The sequence below is a fragment of the Ascaphus truei genome, chromosome 2, assembly GCF_040206685.1.
Source record: "Ascaphus truei isolate aAscTru1 chromosome 2, aAscTru1.hap1, whole genome shotgun sequence".
NCBI lineage: Eukaryota > Metazoa > Chordata > Amphibia > Anura > Ascaphidae > Ascaphus > Ascaphus truei.
The window spans coordinates 299,867,080-299,891,382 of record NC_134484.1 but is presented as its reverse complement, the minus strand read 5'-3'; the positions used below and the strand labels follow the sequence as shown (position 1 = coordinate 299,891,382).

Here is a 24,303-nt window from a genome sequence, read left to right as displayed (position 1 = left end):
ATACTCAGGAACTTGGAAGGTAAGAATGCTAGAAGAGAGGCCTGGGGCGGTTTGTGGCAGAGACAGTAACGTCCTAGGTAGGAGATTATGCTCGGCACTGTTTCAGTGCCAACGCCCAGGATATAAAGGGCGGAGATCCAATCACAGGAGGAGGGTGTGTGAGTATTCCTCCAATGATGTAGCACAGGCAGAAGCTGCAATGAGAAGCAGCACATGTGCCATTGATTGCCAGAGGAAACTTTTGCAACTGCAGAAGTCTGCAAAAGCTATAATCAAAGCCAGGAGTGGATTCCTTACATCAACACAAGTCCACGGCGTTCTCCCCATACTTCCTTATGTTTGGGCGAGAAGCCAGGCTGCCGGTGGATGTACGTCTGCGTGTGTCCACAGACGGGATACACAACGCAACGCACTTCAAATACGTACAAAGGCTTCAGGAAAACCTGCAACAGGCTTACCAGGAAGCCGAGAATTCAGCTGCCCAACAACGCCAAAAACAATAAGCACTATGACCACAAGGTCAGTCACTGGGAAATACATCCTGTAGATACAGTGCTTCTCCACAACCTAGGGATTCCCGGGAAGCACAAACTCGCTGACCGTTGGTGTGACGGTGTCTATGAGGTTGAATCACAGATGCCGGGCCTCCCAGTCTACCGGATAAAAGACATGGATGGCTGGATAAAGGTCTGGCACCGTAACCACCTTCTCCCTATTCCACAAGTGGAAGACGATGAGCCCATAATACTGGCCACACCAATGGACGGTGAGCCGGAACAAGTGGAGGCTGCCAGAGACACCAATCATAAGTCCACCAACAACTACACCGATGGTGAAGAAACAGTCAACGAGACCGTAGAGGATCCTATGGAGGGACCCTCTGAAAGGGGACCCCAAAGTCATGGAGCACCTCCCGAAGGAGCTACGGGTAAAGGGCCCTCGACCACCAACGCCTACCAGGGTGGCTCCAACAAGTCAACCTCTTGATCCTAGAAGCCTGTGTTTCGTGCCCCAGAGAGACTATTTAGAGACATTTATACCCTCAATGGGAGAGGCGGAGCCTCAGGACTTTTTCTTTATTACTCCCCAGAGGGAGTTGCGGAAGAACCGCTCCGACGGAGCCAAAGAATTAGACATCCTCCAAAAAGGATGACCTACGATTCAATTGGGGCACCCCATTATGAGGCTTAGCAGCGGACTCGTAGCAAAGTGAAATCCGTTATAGTAATGTTTATGGAAATGTACAACCTCATATAGAGTTGATTGTGTAAATAGTATAATGTGTTTTAAGATTGTACAGAGTGCAATGCATTTGTATACAGTATATTATATAATTTTATATGTTACATAACTTTGTATATGTGTGATGTTTTGTTATACTGCACCGACACACTTTATTCGAGCAAATACCCAGGATGTACCTGGAAGATACCTGGAATGCGCCGCTCCTCACCTCTGACAAGCCCCGTTGCGTTTGCCTTCCCAGCCTGGGTTCATGCCTGGCTGACGGGCGGCTGATCTGTTAAATGATAATGATTAGGATTTAATAGGCTGCAATGCTTCGCGTGTCTACCAGATGGCATAAATTCATGAATTGTAATGCAGTATATATATATATATATACTGTGCAGTATTGCAGCCAGTGGGAATAAAATGCTTCAATCCCTGCTTGGAAAATACCTCAATGCACTCGGGCAGAAAACGGTCACAAACCTCAATACACCCGGGTATACCCGAATTCGTGGGACTAGCCGAGCTCGAATAAAGTGTGTCGCCAGTGTACGTTTCCAAGTGGGGAGGTTGGGGTTTTCACCAGGAGGAGGATGTAGCCAGGTATCCCTCTTACCTTCAGGCTGCAGACCACATGTTGCCAGGCAACCAATAGAGCTGCTAGAATCTCCTGAGGGGAAATTGGAGCGTTAGTTGAGCTGACAGTTAGGACTGTTAGGGGAGTTAGTTGGAAGCTGGACACTGAAGGGGTAGGGTGTGAGTGTGCAGGTGCCTGTAGCATCTGCACTAGGCCAGAGACCCCTGATAGGCCCAACTCCCCTCAGTTTGTGGCTGCTACAGGGACAGGCCCATAGATAGGGATACTGCCCCTCTAGCTTGTAGTGAGGGACACAGCGGCATCCTGGCCGTTGGTGATCTGGAACCAGACCATCCCACGGAAGAGACTATCCTTGAGGTGAACACCCCACGCGGGGACCACCCCAAGCGGAGGCGGAAGCACCGGCGTCGCGGATCATCGTTGGGTCCGTGTACCCCACCGCAGGACGCAGCGTGCCCGGGTGTGGATGCACCTGGCAGGTACCCCACGCACAAGTGCACCAACACACACTATAAGAGTAGCACTGACCACATATAAGGGTGAGGGGTTATATCCTTGTGGACACCAGGGTGGTTGGGTGCTCGAGGGCCCCATCAGGTACTGTGGGGACTGTGGACAGGAGTGTGGGACACTTGGCGGGTGGCTACGGCTGTGCCAGGCCTGCCGGGTAGGCTGTAACCAGAAACCATACTTTTGTCCTTCTGTAAAGCTGTTATTTTATGTTTTACCCAGTGTGGTGTGGTTATTGTATAAGTACATCACCCCTCCTCCTCCCTAGGAGCATGCTCTAGTAGTCCGGCACCTGCTGCTATAGAGCGTGTGCAGTCCTTGCTGCCTCAAGCCCACTGCTGATGCCTGAGGTAGGTATATGGGATAGGGAGATCTTGGCTTTCCATGATTTCTGCTCTTGCTTGTGTGCTTCGGAGGGAGAGAGGGTGATCGTGGTGGCTGCTGCTTGTGTGCTCTGGCGGGGGGGTGAATGATGAGATGCAGAGGGGGGGTGGTATGAGATGCAGGGGGGTAATGTGAGATGCAGGGAGTTGGGATGATGCGAGATGCAGGGGGTGGGTATATGAGGATGATGATGAGGGGTCAAAGAAAAGAAAAAAAAATATGGAAGCGCAGTAAAACGGGTGATGGCAAACGAACAACTTTATAATAAATGTATAACACAAAAATGTACAATAAACAACCAATGGTGTGATAAAAATCAGTATTAAATAATGTCCATATGATTTGGAATCACTGGTGAGCGGCAATCAAAGCCCGCTGCGGCAGACAGAGAGTCAAGCAGGTAAATATACCTGGTGCAAGAGCAAAGATTCCAGGACCAGGATGGCAGCCCCAGATAGATGCACAATTCGTTGGGGGATGGAATAGTTAATAAAATGGGAGTGTAAACGGGCCGTTAGTGAGCCACTGCTAGATGATCTCACCTAACCTCCAACTGTTGATACAAAACGGCACGTAGATTTCTCCTTGTAAATTCCTCTCCAGCGAACTCCTCTAAGTCTCAGGAGTCAGAGACCGGCAATCTTCAGCCCACCGGGTTTCCGGGTATGGCGTCACGGCCGGACGTGACGCACCAACCCTTCCCGGCTAAAGCAGGGACCGCTCGATCCTCCTCTGCAACACAGATCGCAAGCAGACACGCCGACAATGAAGGCGACGCTGCTCCCTCCAGACATGCAACAGCGCCAGATGAGACCAGTCAATAGGACAACAGATAATAATGGGCCTCAAAAGGTTTCTTTATTCTCCTCACGGTTGGCTCCGACTGATTCCTGCTACTGGTAACACGATCCTTACTTCCAGCATCAGCAACGCCATACACCGAATGGGAACAGAAATGGGCACCAATAGTGTGATACTATAAACATTTATTGTTAAAATAACAGGCTTAAAAACATGCACTCACATGCTGTAACGCCCTATGCGTGTCCTACAACGTGCCGTCCGCTTAACATGCGAGGATGCCGAGGGATTGCAGGAGGAGGCTGGAGTCGGCGTAGATCCCCGTTTCGTGGCCGCGACTCGGAGCGCCTGGTCCCTCCTCCGATGACGTTCCCTGCCAATCAACCTCTTCTGCTCACACAGGGTCTGCACGTAGCGGTACGTCCTGCAAGCTCCACCCTACGCGCGTTTCGTGACTCTGACGTCACTTCTTCAGGGGTAATGGAGCTGTGGGGGCACTGGAGGTAATTTATACCTTTGTGCATAGCTGCCGAGGGGTTCCCATTGGATAAATGTCCTCATTGTGAACTCCTACTAATTGTCCACTTATAAACTGATGACGGGCAATTTGTGTATAACAGGTTTAACCACTTCATGCCTGGACAGCAATAAGCACTAGATACATACATTTTGGCATGCTGTGAAATGTCTTAAAAAAGACAGTATTGATACATCCTGATGCCAATACATCTAATAAAAATACATGAATAAAACTCTAATACATATAGAAATAAAAAGTAATTAACAACCTTGTGGCTTCTTATTATTAATGTGCAAGATAGCTGTTGCGCTAGCTCCCTGCCAATGTCAGCATAGAGGATCACACAGAGAATAGAAAAATTAGAGAAAGAGGTCATTAGTTCAAAACAGAAAAAATTTATCAGGGATAAAAAAGATTATGAACAGAATAGACAGAGAGACTGGAAAACGGAGAAAAAAGTTAATATCGTAGAAGATACATCCATAGTTGAGGTGAAATCCACTCCGACTAACAAAGTGATATCAAAGGAAGATATCAAATCAAAATCTAAAAAAGACAATGAAAAAATGGATAGAACACCAAACAGAAAGATGGGACCCCATAGGCCCTACATGGGAGCTAGGCCACAAGCACCTGTAAGGGATGATCACCATAGATACCATGGCCCACCACGAGGAGGGTATTTCAATGGTAATGGTGGGTATGGGCATCATGAGTATTACCATGATGGACCCAGAGAGACATATAGGGGATATGACAATAGTGTATTTAGATCTAACCACAATTTCAGACCCTTTAATGCACCATCTTTTGATCATGGAAATAACCAACATCAATTGTCTTTTTTAGACCACGACAGGGAGTACGACTTCCCTGTACGGAAAAACAGCGAGATAGAAAGCCCAGTGGGGAGACAAGACACCCCCAGGTCGGCGAGACGCAAAAGAATAGAGGATTCAGAGGAAAAAGAGGTGGAAGAAGGAAAGAGAAAAAAGTCAGAGCAGCCAAACCACCGGTAGAGGTTAGTAATATATTCAACATCAGCAGCTACAGAACCACTGAGGTTGAGGAGAAAGTTTTGTCCAGAGGCCTTAACTTCGCTCCCTCGAAGGGACCAAATATGTTTGACTTGTATATAGACACTCAAAAATTTGTCAGACGATTGACATTAAAAAAGTATTTTATAAAAGATGCTGTAAGTAGGGAGACTATTCAGAACAATAGTAAAAGTAGTGAGAATAGAGTGATCTCCACCACTCAATTTAAAAGGCCCTCAGTGTTTTATCCCAAACACATTAAGGGTAGTTTCTTAGAAACATTCACTGAACTAGTCATTCAGGATATGGAAAAGGCAACTAGTGAGTTCAAAATCCCTAAACATAATCTGAGTAAACTAGAAAAAGATGCAGTTAAGAGTCTAGAAAGCAATAAACAAATTGTAATTAAGTCTGCAGACAAAGGGGGAGGCATAGTCATTATGGACTCTGACTATTATAAACAAGAGTCCTTGAGAATCCTAAGCGATGGAACTAAATATAAAAAACTGCCATGCAATCCATCCATAGAGTTTAAAACAGCACTCCAAGAATATCTACATAAGGGATTCTTGGATGGAAATATCTCCAAAAGTGAATTGGAATTCTTGGATGTATCACAGCCAAGGATTCCAATTTTCTATTTTATTCCAAAGATCCACAAAGATCTTTGGAATCCCCCCGGACGCCCCATTATATCGGGGATAAAATCACTGACATCCAATTTGTCTCAGTTTATTGACTCCACTCTGCAGAAATATGTCCCCAAAATCCCGTCTTTCCTAAGAGATACCACACACGTACTAAATTTGGTTAGGGACCTGAAATGGGAAGATCATTACATTTGGGTCACGTGTGACGTGACGTCTCTGTATACCGTTATTAATCACGACTTAGGTATCAGAGCAATTAGAAGGGTGTTAAATCAAGATGACAGTCTTGAACAGGGATTCAGAGAATTCATACTAGAGGGGATACGTTATATACTCACGCATAATTATTTCAGTTATGACAACAGCTTCTTCCTCCAGATATGTGGCACTGCCATGGGTACAAGGTTCGCCCCCAGTTATGCCAACATTTTTATAAACATATACATTTTTATGGGCATGTGGGAGGAGGAGTATATCCATTCCGGCGGCCCATTTGGGGCGAACCTTGTACTATGGAAACGCTATATAGATGACGTGCTATGTATCTGGGGTGGAGACACTGAAGAACTTGGGAAGTTCAAAACATATCTGAACAATAATAATATGAATCTAAAATTCACTTTTAACACTAGCCCATCAAGTATAGACTTTTTAGATCTCACATTGTTCATCGAGAAAGGGTCCATTGAGACTAAGACCTTTTATAAAAAGGTAGATGCTAACACGTATCTTCTGGCATCTAGCCATCACAACCATAGATGGATTAATAATATTCCCAAGGGCCAGTTCCTAAGAACCAAAAGGAATTGCTCTCAACCGGAGATATTTGAGATGCAGGCCAATGATCTTAAGGATAAGTTTATCCAGAGAGAATATAATCCTAATATGGTTGTGAGAGCCTTAGAGACTGTAAAAAGTATCAATAGAGATGACCTTATCTGTATGGACAATAAGAGATCAAAACAATCAGATGGTGTAGAGTTCATTCCCTTCATTACCAAATATAATGGGATGTCAAACAAAATAACACAAATAATTAGGAAACATTGGGGCATCCTACAGGGTGATACAATCCTCAAATCAATATTACCTAAACACCCTCAGATAGTGTTTAAAAAAGTCGATAATTTAAAACTCCAATTATCCCCCAGCTGTCCGTTCAATTCCATGAAAGCACAAAATACAACATGGCTAAAGGAATTGGATGGATTCTTTACATGTGATAAATGTATCGGCTGTAGATACAGCTTCAAATGTAAGCAATTTCAATCCAATGTCACGGGGATTAAATTTCCCATTAAGTCATTCATTTCCTGCAAGACTCCTTTTGTGGTCTACCTGTTAGAGTGCCCATGTGGACTACAATATGTAGGGCGAACAGGTAGACCATTGAAACGACGTCTTGCGGAACATGTTTACAACATTAAAAGGCGTCTGGAGACACATAGTGTCTCCAGTCACTTTAAAAATAAACATGGACAAAATCCGGAAGGGTTAATCTGCAAAGGGATTGAATGTCCTAAGCAGAATTGGAGGGGGGGTGATAAAATAAATCTTATATCCAGACGCGAAAGCTACTGGATATATACCCTCTAAACAATGACCCCGAGAGGACTTAACATTGAATTTGACCTGGCAGCATTCCTGAGGGATAGTTAGGTCTGTATACTGCTGATGTTGATTATTACCTAACCAGGTTATCTGATTTTTGTATCTAAAGTATTCTCTTTCCACCTCTGGGTCCTCTATGCTGACATTGGCAGGGAGCTAGCGCAACAGCTATCTTGCACATTAATAATAAGAAGCCACAAGGTTGTTAATTACTTTTTATTTCTATATGTATGAGTTTTATTCATGTATTTTTATTAGATGTATTGGCATCAGGATGTATCAATACTGTCTTTTTAAAGACATTTCACAGCATGCCAAAATGTATGTATCTAGTGCTTATTGCTGTCCAGGCATGAAGTGGTTAAACCTGTTATACACAAATTGCCCGTCATCAGTTTATAAGTGGACAATTAGTAGGAGTTCACAATGAGGACATTTATCCAATGGGAACCCCTCGGCAGCTATGCACAAAGGTATAAATTACCTCCAGTGCCCCCACAGCTCCATTACCCCTGAAGAAGTGACGTCAGAGTCACGAAACGCGCGTAGGGTGGAGCTTGCAGGACGTACCGCTACGTGCAGACCCTGTGTGAGGAGAAGAGGTTGATTGGCAGGGACCGTCATCGGAGGAGGGACCAGGCGCTCCGAGTCGCGGCCACGAAACGGGGATCTACGCCGACTCCAGCCTCCTCCTGCAATCCCTCGGCATCCTCGCATGTTAAGCGGACGGCACGTTGTAGGACACGCATAGGGCGTTACAGCATGTGAGTGCATGTTTTTAAGCCTGTTATTTTAACAATAAATGTTTATAGTATCACACTATTGGTGCCCATTTCTGTTCCCATTCGGTGTATGGCGTTGCTGATGCTGGAAGTAAGGATCGTGTTACCAGTAGCAGGAATCAGTCGGAGCCAACCGTGAGGAGAATAAAGAAACCTTTTGAGGCCCATTATTATCTATTTTTAAGTAAGTAGATAGCAACGGTGGGGGTGTGGAACACTGACCATAGGGTACTGCGCAATGGTTGTTTCATTTGTATTTCCAGACAAGTCTCCAATCTAAAAGAACGGGACATTGTGGACTGTGGATCTCATTCTTATCATCAATTGATTCATGGGACTACTTTCATCAGTCAGGTTTAATATCTGATAGTGCGCCAGGGAATCACTGTTTGTGTTGTATGTATCTGTGCTTTTATGTCATTTTTCATGCTTTGTATACATGCCTTGTGGATAGGTTTGTTTTATTCCTGAGGCAGCCATTCCCCAATCTGCTAAAATAGGTTGTGAGGGATCACTATTAGGGTTCCCCATATAGGGGATCCCTTCTTTGTTTGTAGAGCACCTGTTTATTTCATTAATATAGAGGTTTAGGTTTTTAGGTTAGAGCGCTGATTATATGCTTTTAGTTTAATTCCTTTCACCAATAGGACAACAGGAAGCACAGACCCCTGGCTCCTCCTCCTACGCGTTTCACCACTAAAGTGGCTTCATCAGTGATGAAGCCACTTTAGTGGTGAAACGTGTAGGAGGAGGAGCCAAGGGTGATGAAGCCACTTTAGTGGTGAAACACGTAGGAGAAGGAGCCAGGGGTCTGTGCTTCCTGTTGTCCTATTGACTGGTCTCATCTGGCGCTGTTGCGTGCTTGGAGGGAGCAGCGTCGCCTTCATTGTCGGCGTGTCTGCTTGCGATCTGTATTGCAGAGGAGGATCGAGTGGTCCCTGCTTTAGCCGGGAAGGGTTGATGCGTCACGTCCGGCCGTGACGCCATACCCGGAAACCCGGTGGGCTGAAGATTGCCGGTCTCTGACTCCTGAGACTTAGAGGAGTTCGCTGGAGAGGAATTTACAAGGAGAAATCTACGTGCCGTTTTGTATCAACAGTTGGAGGTTAGGTGAGCTCATCTAGCAGTGGCTCACTAACGGCCCGTTTACACTCCCATTTTATTAACTATTCCATCCCCCAACGAACTGTGCATCTATCTGGGGCTGCCATCCTGGTCCTGGAATCTTTGCTCTTGCACCAGGTATATTTACCTGCTTGACTCTCTGTCTGCCGCAGCGGGCTTTGATTGCCGCTCACCAGTGATTCCAAATCATATGGACATTATTTAATACTGATTTTTATCACACCATTGGTTGTTTATTGTACATTTTTGTGTTATACATTTATTATAAAGTTGTTCGTTTGCCATCACCCGTTTTACTGCTCTTCCCTATTTTTTTTTTCTTTTCTTTGATCACTAACACCAAGGACTGGGGTCCCTTGCAATGGAAACTGCAATTAATTCGGGTCTTGGTTTTCATTACTTACCTTTTTACATATTTTATCTGTGGAAATTTTCATAGTAAGACCCTTGATGCTCCGGAATGGTTCATGTCACGTTATAATTAATTATGTAATTTATTGACTTTTATTCATTGTAAGGTTTTCCCCTTTTTTAATTATTTTATCAATAGTTAGTTAAGTGTTTCACGATTCAATCATCTGGCGCACCTGCCCCTTTTTCTTTTTGATGATGAGGGGTGCTGGGGGAGATATGATGATGATGATGAGGGGTGCTGGGGGTGATATGAGGATGATGATTTTACCCATGCGGCCCAATTTTTAAAAATATGTATTGTGGCGACGGGGGCCTTTTTAAAATGTATTGGCGGGGGCGGGGTATTTTTATTATGTATTGCAGGATGGGGGTATATGTATTTAAGGGGGTGGTTTTTTTTTGTATGTATTTTGTGGGGTGGATTGAGTGAGAGTGGGGTAATTGATGGAAGGTAGGGGCGAGTGAGAGGAGAGGGGGGGAGTGAGTGAGGAAACATGGGAGTAAGAGTGAGACGCAGGGGAGAAATACATGTGAGGCGGGAGGGGGGAGAGTGAGTTGGAGGTGAGAGAAATACATGGGTAGAGGGTGGGAAATAGAGGGGGCTCGTGAGGTGTGAAATTAACCTAATATGTAGGGGTTCCCCGAGATTTTTCTAAACACTTCAAGGGTTCCTCCAAACAAAAGGTTGGGAATCACTGGATTAGATAAACTATATAGAGAAAAAGAAATCCCTGTAGCTGTCACACTAGTGATTAGCCGATATCCTGTAGCACGCTAGTGCTAATATATTACTGCACGTGTGTTAAACAAGAAGAGACCAACTTGATAGTGTAGCAATAAATACACAACACTCACCTACTGTATCAACCTGGTAATTGGGAGTTTATGTGCCATCTGCAGGGATTTCTTTTTCTGTCTATAAGTTGTCTAGTGACAATACCCCTTTTGAGCACTTCCCATCTATACAATTATAAATTGCATACTAGCATACCAGTACATGAACTCAGACCTGTTCAGCCGTGTTACAGATGATGATGATTGATACAATCAGTATTTGTGAAATTCATTTAAAAAGTATTACATCCTTATTACAAAATATAAAAATACGCTGTAACAATTCATGCTGCTACTGTATAAGGCAGTAGTTTGAAAAGGTCCTATCCAAGAGGCAGTCAAAAAGTTAATTGCAGTGTGTGCTAGTGACACATTTAGTCAGTTGCGACAATTTGTTACATGGTGTAAAGATTCAGCTAAAAACACTGTGCACGTTGCAAATGGCTGATTGCAGCAGTTTCTTACTTAGTCAGAGTTATCTGATACTCAAGGAAATTCAATAGATCAGAGTATGCAGAAAGCTCAACAGCTGTCAGTGTAGCCAACAATGCACTTATTTATTCTGCAGCAGAATCCCTGTAAGGTACCAAGTGTAGCTCACTTGATATACAGAGACAGGTAACATACAGTATAATGTAACCATAATGATTGCAGAAAAATTAGCCTACATATAAATCTGCTGATCTAAGCCCCATGATATCAGTAGACAGAAACAACTGAAGATAGTTAAGTAAAAAATGGGTCCCTATTAAGAACACCTATGCTAATGCTAAGTATCTACTGTACATACAAGTAGAAGGTCTTTAAACAGTGCAGGCAGTATAGAATATGCTGCACAGCCCCTGGGTGGTGATCCGCAATAGACCCATTCAGGACTGCTCACAAGCTGGTAAAGCACATTACCAAAGCTCCTTTGTAGAGCATATTTACAAATCTTTTTTTTTTTTAAAACCTGTACTATAAATAGTGATAAAAGCAAAAAATCCTACTTCTTTCAATTATATTTTTTCTTTGTTACATATGGTGCAGTTTTTTTTTTACCCAAGAATTGCACTGCCTTTGCCTTGATACATGCCCTTTAGTTGTGTCTTAACTGCACTTGACCAATAAACATACAGTAGGCCAGGATTATTTTATTTTTATTTTAGTCTTTAAAAACCTGGTCCTTATCATTAACATGTATATTGTTTGTATCTATAGCACATGTATACTTTAGTACATTTAGTGATTAAAATAAATATCCATGCTTTTTGGTAAAGTACAGGAATGGACTTCTTGGGGTACTACTGCTTGATTATGATATACAGGCATACCCCGGTTTAAGGACACTCACTTTAAGTACACTCGCGAGTAAGTACATATCGCTCAATAGGCAAATGGCAGCACACGCATACGCCTGTCAGCACGTCCTGAACAGCAAAACTGGCTCCCTACATGTACCGAAGCTGTGCGCAAGCGGGGAGACTATAGAGGCTGTTACACATGCGTTATTTACATCAGTTATACACGTATATGACGATTGCAGTACAGAACATCCATCGATAAGTGGGGAAAAAGGCAGTGCTTCACTTTAAGTACATTTTCGCTTTACATACATGCTCCGGTACCATTGCGTACGTTAATGCGGGGTATGCCTGTATAGAGAAATAAACCCAAAAGAGAATATATGGTACAGTACAGTATGTCTCAAGACATAAACAGATTGATTAAAAGCAGCAGTGCGCAAACTGGGGCGGTGGGCTCAGGCGGTTGCAGAAATTAGCATGGATTAAATTAATGCCAGGGGATCGCGTGAGGCCTCTGCAACACTAAAACTTAACGGGATTCAGCTGCGTCTCCAAGGCAATGCGGCATCAAATCCGCGAGGTCATGTGACGTGACGACACCGGCATCAAATGACACTGACGTCACGTGACCCCGGAGCGTTATTTTACGCTGCTGCCAGGTAGGAGAGGGGGCGCGAGACCTGGGGAGGCCAGGTAGGGGCGCGCAGCATCAAAAGTTTGCGCTTCCCTGAATTAAAGAATACTATATGCACTCAGAGTTTTCTTTTTTCAAGCATGTCACTAACTCAGTGTTTGGAAGCTATTCCTTTCTTACAGGAGTTTTTCCAGACCTCAAAGGTTATTTTCTTTAAAAGGTAAGATCACCTACTTCACTTGTCTTCTATCAACTTTACTAGATCAAGGAGATTCTGATAGTGTATTACCATTATTTTAAACAGTCACAAGATATTATTTTGTGGTGAAATACATTTATATCAGCGTTGAGTAATCATTTTTTAATATTTATTAGAAAAACTAATATAAAGCAACACAGTACACAAAAATAATTTGACTTTTTTTTTTTTTTAACAAACAAGGCAGTCCTGCAATTAATTTAAAAAAACATTTTCTAATATCTAAATTATATTTTAAACATGCATTGTTTAGATACATCTGAAAATTACATGCCTGTGAATTCATCTACACGGCATAGTGTAGACCCAAAGAGAAGGCATATGCATTACAAATAATTTTGCTTATATCTTTGAAATGTTAAGCAATAAAATAAATATTTACAAAAGGTATTACATTTTCACAATGTTTGTACACTTATTAGTTTTCTAAATAAACAATGCTTCTACATAAACAAAATGCACAAAATTACAACTAACATGTAATTGCTACTAACAAGCTTCATGTTAATTTATCTTCTTAATCCAGAATATTACTTCAAATCCAAATCATGTTGTTCTTTAATTTCTTACACCCTTTAAAGATGAGATTTAACATTTGAGACAGTAGATGACTTCATTTACAGTATTCTGTCTTGAATATTGAATACGTGGAGTAACATCTTCAAAATCAAAGCTGTTGAAGAAAGTTTGGAAATCTTTATCCAGTCAACATTTGTTATATTTTAATAAAATAAATATGTACATCTTTACATTTACAATACTTTTTTAATATTAAAAGAATGTCCAATACCGATTGTCCAATAAAAGTTATGCCAACTTGTAAAATCCATTGAAAATAAATGGCAATAAATGTTTAAGATTACCACAAAATATTTTTTAATTAAACATTATTTTCATTAATAGCAGTAGGAGGAATCTACCAAACCCCAACTGAGGTTACCAGTTAGCATTACAGTGCTTTCCTTAATATTAATTCTTATTACATTTTAGGTACCATCTTGTTTCTCTGCTCAAATGCTCACCATTAACTATAACATTTTGATTTTGTCCTTCCCTTCAAGGTTTTTTTCCTTCTTCTAACCCCTTTTATATTTTGGCAATAATCTCCCACCATATCCCTTGTCGTTCTGCTGAAGTCAATGTCCACTCACCAACAAGGACCGCAGACAGCTTTCTCAGGCCCAAGACTAGAGTTTTTCACTGCCTCCTCCCCCCTCACTTCCCATCACCCAGTGTCGGCAGCCATGCGAGACTCCTCCCTCTCTCTCTTTCCCCCCTCCCCCCTCCAACCTCCCTTGCGTCCCACCCACCTCCTCCCTCACCTCGCCCCCACCTCTCTCCCTCCTTTTCATAGTATTGTTAAATCTACCGGCACAAGTTCCACTATATATCTTCTTCAACACCCGTAGTCATCTTTCCGCTACTGAGGCAGTGAGATAAAGATTGAAGGGAAGGATCTATACCTAGATCTATAATAATATATATATAAATAAATATATATTAAAAAAATGCCACGTGGTCATGTGACGTGACGACACCGGCATCAAATGACGCTGCGTGTTACGTGACCTGACGAGCGAGCGTTATTTGTGTTATTACGTAACCCTGGAGCGTTATTTGACACTGCTGCCAGGTAGGAGAGGGGGCGCGAGACCAGGGGAGGCCAGGCAGGGGGCGCAGCAACAAATTAATTTCCCCCCTATATTTTCATACTGTATATATAATATATTATGTATAAACATTCGCACAATAATAGAATCTATACACATTCGCCAGCGGATGTTATGCCATTTGCAAAAAGGTTAGCAGAAGTGAAAAGAACAGTGGTTTTAGGAGTATTCGCTCAAATTTTGTTCTGCCCAATCCGCCTGTGAAGATTTGGCTATGAATCGAATTTTGTTCAAAACACTGAAAAGAATTTGCAGCTCGAATTTTGACACATTCACTCATCTCCAGTTAAAACTAGGTGACTGAGCGCTGTAAAAAAAAAAAAAAACCCTGAGAAATCCAAGTATTCATGATACATTTTTGAAAGGTTATTCTCATATGTGTAAATATCAAGTTAGGGAGGGTGTTTATGCCCTTATTTCTTTTAAAACTAATTTCTAAAGTCACTTGCTCATCTCGTAAATGGCTGGTTTTGGAGCAGCCATTTATACATTTTCTGTAGTATCATTAGGTGGAAAAACAACTATGAATGCCATTAGTACACAGTTTTCCTAAGTGAGAAAACTCTCTGAGGAGGCGAATCAAGGAAAATAATGTTTTAGTGATGGACTTGATGACAGTGCCCAATAACAGGCCACATAGAATTATTTCCCTTACTTCTTTCTCATTATAGAAATGTGAAATAAGGTACCTTTTTAGATTATTTCTTACAGTATCAGAATGGGTGGGAGATGGTCTGGCAAATCTAAATGGCACTATTCTTGACCCTGTGGACCCCCTGGTTTTTATGTGCCGGTAAAATGTAAGTAAACTCAAACATAGCTGGAGGGGTTATCCAACAGAAAGATGCAATGTCATTCTTTGATGACATTGTTGCTTCCTATTGGCCTTTGGGAGTTAGGCCTATTGATTTCCAAAAATAGACCAGAAAGAGCAGCACATAAAAAAGGGAATCACAGAAACTGTGAAGAGATAAAAAGAGGTTGCGTTGAGTAGAGGTAACTGCTGCTTTAAGACAACAATTGTATTGTGTATAGTTTTGTTTAAAGTTAAATCTTTTGTCTTGAAGCAGGTGCTTTTGCTGGACCAAAGAATAGGAATGATAAAAAAAAACACTTTACAAAACAATTTAGCGTTCAATGCATCTTCTAGAAATATAAATACAAAGTTTTGTTTGTACATGTCAAGTTATACAAGTGAAGCATAAATGCTAATTTAGCAAGTCAGTGAAGAAGAGAAAAGCTTGATGTTAATGTGCAGAGAAGGAACTTCCTGATTGCTGCATTTCTACTAGCGCCCAATCCTGCAATTGCTGTGGAAATCTTGCATGTGATTACCGTAAAAAGATATATATGGTACAATACATACAATATTATATTTAAACAAGGTACTGTTAAGTTTTTATTTTTGTTTTTAGGTACCATACTTACTGCTGTGACAAACTGGTTACTCCCAGTCTGGGATCTGGATATTTTGTCAGAGAGAACAGGAGAAGTGGACTGAGAGGGAGGTTTTGAGCCAGAATTAGAGGCTCCTTCATCTGAAAAGGTTTCAGGAGAAATAAGGGGCAGCCTAGTGTTGGCTGAGCTGCTGAGCCCACTCACACTTTCACCAGAGGTGCACTGCGATGATTCCGAGCTTTCTGTTACTGTAAAAGAATGATAAATCACATGAGGATGCAGATTAAGTTGCACAGACCAGTCTGAATCTTAAAAAAATAAAAACAAAATCTTTGTAGTTTATATAATATAAAGATCTGATATAATTTTAGAATACTTGCAATATATAAAAATATTTTGTTGCTTACTATAACAAAGAAGTTATAAATAAAGTTATGTTTGCTATAACATTTTTATTTCATTGGCTAGATTGGGTACTGTACTTTATCACACTGTTGAAAACAGAAAAATTTAGATTTTTGTTGTTTTCATCTGTTTTACAATAATACAAGTCCAAAGATTAAACAATACTTATTGCTTTCAGTAGACGTTACATAACTGATCAAATTTGAATGACTGCTGCGATTAATGCACTGGTGTATCTGTGCTGACTTAAGTAATTTCCTAGAAAATGTGCATGAGAGTCAACGTAAACAATAATTTACATCAATATTCCTCTGGAAAAGTAAAGAAAATGTCTCAAAGAATCTACATTTGAACCTTTTAAGTGACAATGGAGCTTTAATTGTGGTCTACAATTTGAAACAATTATATTACAATTTAAACTACGTGCAGATAGCAAAACGACAAAAAGGATGCTAAGACTAGTTACATAGTTGCATAGTAGATGAGATTGAAAAGACGTACGTCCATCAAGTTCAACCTATGCTAAATGTAGACAACAGATACTTTATCCTGTATTTGTACTTACAGTATATTGATCCAAAGGAAGACAAACAAAAAACCCCAGCAAAAAATCATCCAATGATATTTCATAAGGGTAAAAATACATTCCTTCCTGACTCTAAGAATTGGCAATCAGATTACTCCCTGAGTAAACATCCTTCCTATGTTTATTTATTAGGTATATCCCTGTATATGTTTCCTTTCTAAAAAGATGTCCAAGCTTTTTTTTAACATATCTATTGTATCTGCCATCACAGTCGCCATGGGTAACGAATTCCACATTTTAACTGCCCTTACTGTAAAGAACCCTTTCCTTTGGTGAAGGAAAAGGTTCTGGACAGTAAAGGCAGTTAAAATGTAGAATTCATTACCCATGAAAACGATGATGGCAGATACAATAGATCTGTTCAAAAAAACGGAAACCTTTTTTTTTTTTTTTTAGAAAGTAAAGGTATACAGGGAATAGTTATGGGTTCATAGTACCCAAGAAACTAATGCAGCAGCGCGTCCTAAACGGAAGCGATCAAATATTAATTTTAATGCAGTTTCTGGAAAACTATAGTACGGTAGTAGCCATACTTATAGATACACACACAAATAATTTTCAAATCAGTACTAGGTAATTCTACAATGTTATGTAATCAGCGAAAACTATAGATACATTCGAGCAACTAAAGAAATTTAGTTCATCAAATATATTTAGCTAGCTGCGAGGGTCTTTAGCTTCACAAATAATACAATGCATAGAACAAATGCAATTATAGCTAATGTAAATTCAACTTATGTACTTACTCATAGAAGGCTGGCTTCCAATTTCCTGCTCCAGTTCATCTTCTTCAATACAAGGTCCAATATCATATGACCAATGGTAGGAGGGTGGTCCTAGTAACCCAGAATAAGATGGGCTAGAATACACATGCAAATTTAGTGATCCCAGGAGAGAAGACGAGGACTGACTACTTGAGGAAGATGTGCTACTATTCGAGATAGTGGAATGAGGCCTTTTAAATGGAGTTGAGTGGTCAAAGGATGAAACTGCTATTGATGCTCGAGATCTTGATTCTACAAAGAAATTATGATTTTGATACAAAAAAAATATATATGATTTTGATACTTTACATAAGGTATCAAAGCAAATCCATTACAGCAATGCCATACAAATTATTATTTTTTGGACATCTATCATTTGTCGCTATATTATATATATAAAATTACAATATAAAAAGGGACCCCTTTCATTTTTCATCATATTTTATATATTACTTACTTAATCCCCATTAAGATTTGCACAATTGTAGGTCTGTTAGGTAGATTAAAACGATATAAGAAGCACAATGTAGACAATCAACTGATTGTAACTAAATTGTGGTCACTATTATGTCAACAATATCAGGTTCACTGTGGTAGGTTCATGTTCATTAAACTAGAAATAGGAGTTTTTCCATCATAGCTTGGAAAGGTGTTACATTTTACAGTAATCTTAATGTTTCAGATTAGATTACAACAGTTTGAGTTCAAAGTATATGCTAGAAATGTCCCCCTTCTGCTGAAATGTATGCCTAAAGAGGAGAACGCCACTGTCTGATTGCATATTCGATAATGCGTAGACCCAGCAGCACCCCTTCCTAATCGATACATTGTTTTACGAATTAATTTTTTCAGTCCTCCTAGTGACCATCCTTTATCAAAAAAGATTATATGTAAGCATTTTGAACCATAATTCTTGCTCTGTCTCAAGCAATTTATAACATGATTATCTTCCTCACTAAACACCCTTTTGTTGATGAGATCAGTATGCCATCACCAATTCCAAATAATATTTATTAGATTATCAATTAATTCTTTAATGTAATAATCGACTGTGACAGACCTATAATCGCTAAAATTTTCATTAAAATGTCATAATTTGAATATATACAGTGTATGTATGAATATATACAGTATATACAGTATATATATATATATTCCTTGTTTATTTCAAAGATTCAATCCCCAGAAACGTTCTTTGAAAAAAAAAAAAAACAGCAATAAAAAGTAACAATATTCAACATAGTATTTGAAAGTTTCAACTGTAGAATAGAAAACCTTCACAAGTCCTGTGAGTGTTTATCAAACAAAGATCGATATTTCAGTGTGATCTTGGATATTTCTCAAGAGCAAAGATCAAGAGAAAGGTCAGTGAGCCTTGATCCTGGTTTAATAAACCTTCACATCAAGTACAAGTCCTGTGAGTGCCTATTCTTTGGTTGTTTTATGGCTTATACCAGTGCATGCAGGTGACTATCTCTCCAGCTGTTGACTTGCGCTGTGTGTGCACCTTTTCAGCTCTCTTATCCATGCCCTCTACCTCTACCTCCATCTGTGTATTTTGGTGAATCAGAACACATTGTAAAGTGGTAAACGAAAAAGACAACATTATATAATAGAGGATTGTCCCTTTAAACAAGTTGCTGGTTTTAAAATCAGCTAAATATTAAAATAAATGTTTTGTGTGATATATGTATTAGATATTTTCAGAATATTTTGGTAGATTTAATATGCAAAAATATGTTGATACTGCATGTACTGTAAAAGCAGCTCTCAACAGTAAACTAAAAAACTGTAACTTACTGTACACCCACCTGTGCCCTTCATTATATAATCTATTGCTCGATCGTTAATGGCTGCATCGCTAGGTTGGATATCCATGAATGGCTTATTGCCGATCCCCATAGATACCATTTCTTGCATTCTCAGTTCTGTTACAAAAGAAAATGCAACATTATAAACTTATTTTACCTGTGTGACTGAAGTTGTAGATACAAAAAGATTCACCATTAATAAGTCCTAGTAATTAGGTAACCAAAGAGTAAATGAAACGCAAGGTGCAAAGGAGGAAGGTAATAACTATACAATTCTGATCCCAGTGGGATTAAAGATTCCCCAGTAACTGCACTCAATGCGTATTAGTTAGTGTATAAGATTACATTGGTCCACCAGATAGTTTATCTGTAGATGCAGTCGAATTGACCGCCAGGATCAGAATATTAAAATCGAAAATAATAAAGTTTTATTACATCTAAATATATTACATAACACAGTGAAGTAGGCTATATATAGTGTATAATAAAAGTAAATACAATTCCCCATAGTCGAGAGTTGCAGCCAACAAATTAATTGTTGAAACTAGCTGTATTGGAATCATAAGGGATCACAGAAGGTGTGTAATCCCATCGAACAGAGGTCAGTGTAATGCCCCAACAGAGAGGTACAGTAAATAGGTTAGTATGCTGCAGTAGGTGAGATGGCTGGCAAGATATCTAACATATATCAAAGCATGTATAGAAAGGAAACAGTCAATGCTCATAAGTACAGATATCACCAACATATAGAAATAGTAATAATATTTGGTATATTACCATGATTATTAGCTCTGAAATAGCTGTTGCTGCCCAAATAGGTATGCGAGTATTCTGATGAGCTATACACTAATACGCATTGAGTGCAGTAACTGGGAAATCTTTGATCCCACTTGGATCAGTCCTGACTGAAGTTGTAACAAAATGTGACAATGTAACATTTACACTACACAACATAGTTATACTGCATGTTTAGTTAAGACGGGTGAGTTTTGAAACATTATTTTCCCACATCAGATTCATTTGTCAATAGATCGTATTAAAAGCAGCAAAGCATGTAGCACTGCACATTTTTTTTTTTTTTGTTAATTATTATTACAGGATTTAAACAGGGGGTCTCCATATTCTGAATTTTAGCTTAGGAGACTCCCTGATTCACAAGATACTTACCTCCATAAGGTTTGCCGGTATCTGCAGCCATGGAACTTGGGTACCTAATGAAATGTCAGCACTTAAATGTACCATGTCATGCAAGCCAATACGAAGCCGTGACGTCATCCCTTGTGGCTTCCTATTGGCCTGCGTGAAAGGGGGCTTTAAACTTAAGACGGATTCCGGCACACCCTACAGTGGTAAGTATCTCTGAAAGCAGGGATTCCCTGGGGCTGAAATGAACACAGTTCTGATCCAGCGTCTCCCTGTTTCAATCCTGTAGGGAAAAAAAATTACAGTGCTAAATATTTTGTTGCTGACTGATAATTGTCTATCTTCAGTTGCAAATCAGTTTCATTCCTCAGCATAGTAATCATATACTGAACATCATATATTAGAACGGAATTGTTTAAAGCAGCAATATTACATTGCCCCCCCACCCCTTTTTTCCCCTTATTATGTAAAGCATGTGACAATGTATAATTCTACATTCTTACCTAAGCTGGCAATAATTTGCTGCTCCTATTATAAATCTGTACACATCCTGATTGTGCGACTAATATAATGGCTGCTTCAGTCAGTAACTCAGCAGTTACAATGTATTCTTATATTACTAAAGTAACTATCTATTTTTACAGTTTACAACTCAAACTGCTGGGAATATTGGCAACAAATTATCAGAAACCGGAAAGTATTGCAAAGATCGTGCACTGCTCAGGGTGTAGGCTAATACCGGTTATAGAAATCAAAGGATGCTTTAAAACGTATTAAAAATGGCATTAAGAGTTTAATAATAATTCATCTTTTTAAATACAGGAAGCATTATCTAATACTACAGAACTGATTTATTTTAAAAAAAAACATATATGATTTCATATGTTCTGCTGCTTTAAGATACAAGTTCAGTGCTTGCAATGATGAAATACATAGCATAACATACTGGTAAATTTAAACAATTCAATCAATCAATACAGGCACTGAAATAAATTCATTATGAATGTATATCATATTAATTTCTTATAAAAAGATCTGTAATACAATTAAAAACAAAGCTGCAAACATTGTAATAATTTTAGAGCTCTACTATACATGCCGTGATTAAATTCAAGCTGAAATACTTTATAATATAGCAAATGACAAATAAGATTGTACGTGCTCACAAGGAGGAACCACATTACCCTTTGTATCTGTCTGTGCTTGTTTGTTGTTAATTGGAATGTCATTCTCTTTATGTAAGTTATATAAATATGTTCTTCCATTTGTCAGTGCTGTGAAATGTTGGTGCATTATAAATAAAACATACAGGACACCTACAAGCTCATATTGAACCCCCAAAATAACCACAACATATATATAAGCATATAAGTGTCACAGAGGAGTGCTACTGAGCATGGCAATAAATATTTAAAACCAGAGACAGAACATGAAACACAGACAGAGCTCAGTGCTCATCCAGTGAAACTTATACACGGTACAGTGCCTAAATATATATGTATAGATATCTATTAAATAAATGGTCTTTTAGTTTAACATTTTGGCCAAAGTGTTGTAAGCCCCTGAGCCACTACACGGCAGACCACATCTCAATGCTCCCTAACACTAATATAAATTCTTAATAATCTGTGCATTACCAGGAAGAATGATTTATAATAAATCTGTGAAAATTAGTTGCATAGTTCTAAGTCTGATTGAAGCTTTTATTAACCTGTACATTACCAGGAAAAGCACTCTGTATTCTTGTTCAGCTGGTCTTAGCTGATTGAAGGGTGGCTCTTCCTATCTTGTTGAAGCTCACCCCCTCCCACATTTAAGTGGTTAAAAGCTCACTCCACAGCATCTCCCACTCTCAGGGGAACTTGCTTGCTTGCATCTAATACAGAGTGCTTTTTTTAGTGGCTCAGGGGCTTACAACACTTTGCTCAAAATGTTAAACTAAAAGACCATTTATTTAATAGATATCTATACATATATATTTAGGCACTGTACCGTGTATAAGTTTCACTGGATGTGCACTGAGCTCTCTCTGTGTTTCATGTTCTGTCTCTGGTTTATAATGCATTATAAATAAACAATAATAAAAATAATAATTATATACATGCCTCTGTTTCTTAAAGCTTGTCTCCAAAGAATCTTTCCTATGATGTTGGTCCAAGTTGATTTCACCTCTGCTGAACTTGCTTGGAGGATGTAAGTGTCTTGAGATTTCCGTCTTCTAAACCATATTTCAAAGCGCAGCCCACTGTCTCCAACATTCTCGGTCATACCAATTTCTGCAGTCTAAAAGACAAACATTCAATTTAACATGATTACATCATAAAACAGTTTAAATCCTGTTTCTTTGAAACTTTAGGAACTTACACACATATTATACATGCTACAGTACATTCAAGTTACACTGCAACTACACATTTTCATTCTCTTATTTCTAAGCTTGTCAATAAAATATTTTGCTATAATTAACTGCATCTGATAGCTGTTTTTTCATAGGTTCAGCATTATATATTGCAACCTAATGCATTTAGAATTATTACACTGTACGCACTATTTGTAGACCACTGAACAATGGCAGCAGAAATGTTGAAAAATTATGATGAAAAAATTAGCATATACCTTTAAGGGGACTTTTTTTTAATTTGAGATGGCTTCCCTATTTTCTTAATGACCACCAATTCTGTTGCACCACTAATCCAAAAGTCTTAGTGGTCTATTTACTAAGGTCTCCTGGCTGCAAAAGTAGGTAGGCAAAACATACTGTAGCACAAAGGGTCTAGTAAGAAAAAATCATCCAAATGTAAGGAATTTGAATTTCTTTTCTTGATAAATGTAGTGACATTTTTGTTTCACCAGTTTTGCTTTGATTGAGACATTGGTAAAAAAACAAAAACCTAACCACTAAATAGATAGAATATAAATACGTCATATCACAACACTAGCATAGAAAGAAGTAAAAGGAAACACTCTTTCAGGTGCTCTCTTAATTTTGCCGTTTTAAAACTGCAAAAAAAGAAAGAAGCTACAAGGATGTGGGAGCAAGAGAGACAAGGGCGAACTGGCAGAAAACATGATTATTTTTGATTGCTGATCCCCACCCTCCCCCAGTCAGTGAATGGCAGTGCTACTATATGTCTGAAAATAAAAGTAAATAAATAACTAGTAAAATGGAAGAATGACATACATAAAGCAAGAGAAACACAGGATTTAAGATCCAAAGGAGAAAGTCAGAGTGAAAAAAGCCCTTATTCTGTCTGCTATGAAGCAGCTTCCCCATACTGCAGATTTTAGTCATTTGAATGTAGCTGATCTCTTCTTCATGAAGAGGGAAGAGGTTTCACAGCATATTGAATGCAGGCCAGAGGGGAAGAAAATATGAGAGGAACCTTAACAGAACTCATAGGGGCTTATTCTAGTAACTCCGAAGCGGTCATTGCAAAACCACCGGTTTGGCATGTTCAAAGTATCGGAATGAAATGTGAGAAAAAAAAAGTATTCTCTATTTCAAACTGTTTCTTCTAAATCTCGTCTAAAAAAAGTGACAACACGGTTTAACAGCCAAACCGCCCAGATTGTGCTAGCTTTAGAAGCGGAATGGCCTGAGGTAGGGCTAACTCCATCCACAGTCTGATTTATGGGTTTTGCTCTCTCATCCAAACCCATATTTCAGGCTTAGATGTAATTCGCAATACAAATCTCGCCACCCTTTCGGTGGTCTTAAAAAAAAATTGAGTTTTTAGATGCGGTTTGCATAACGGAGCTACAAGAATAAAAGTTGTTGGCAAAAAATGCGAGTTGGATGCTTTTTGACAAACCGATCGAATTGTCAGAGCAAGAGTGAAACCGCATCTAAA

General features: G+C 39.6%; 1 protein-coding gene across 6 annotated transcripts in view; it reads right to left on the bottom strand.

Annotated features, from left to right (window-relative positions):
• Positions 1-12,815: 12,815 nt before the first annotated feature.
• Positions 12,816-24,303, bottom strand: part of PLEKHG4B (pleckstrin homology and RhoGEF domain containing G4B) — a 378,808-nt gene continuing 367,320 nt past the window's right edge. For 5 of the 6 annotated variants that reach the window (XM_075586405.1, XM_075586400.1, XM_075586401.1 and 2 more), the window contains 5 exons: positions 22,558-22,735; positions 19,310-19,426; positions 17,481-17,750; positions 15,774-15,991; positions 12,816-13,348 (listed from right to left, as the gene is read on the bottom strand). In XM_075586405.1, coding sequence (XP_075442520.1) covers positions 13,343-13,348; positions 15,774-15,991; positions 17,481-17,750; positions 19,310-19,426; positions 22,558-22,735 — 789 coding nt within the window. In that variant the 3' untranslated portion in view covers positions 12,816-13,342. Of the gene's footprint in view, positions 13,349-15,773; positions 15,992-17,480; positions 17,751-19,298; positions 19,427-22,557; positions 22,736-24,303 lie in introns of those variants that run through there. The other variant, XM_075586404.1, reaches the window with a different exon arrangement.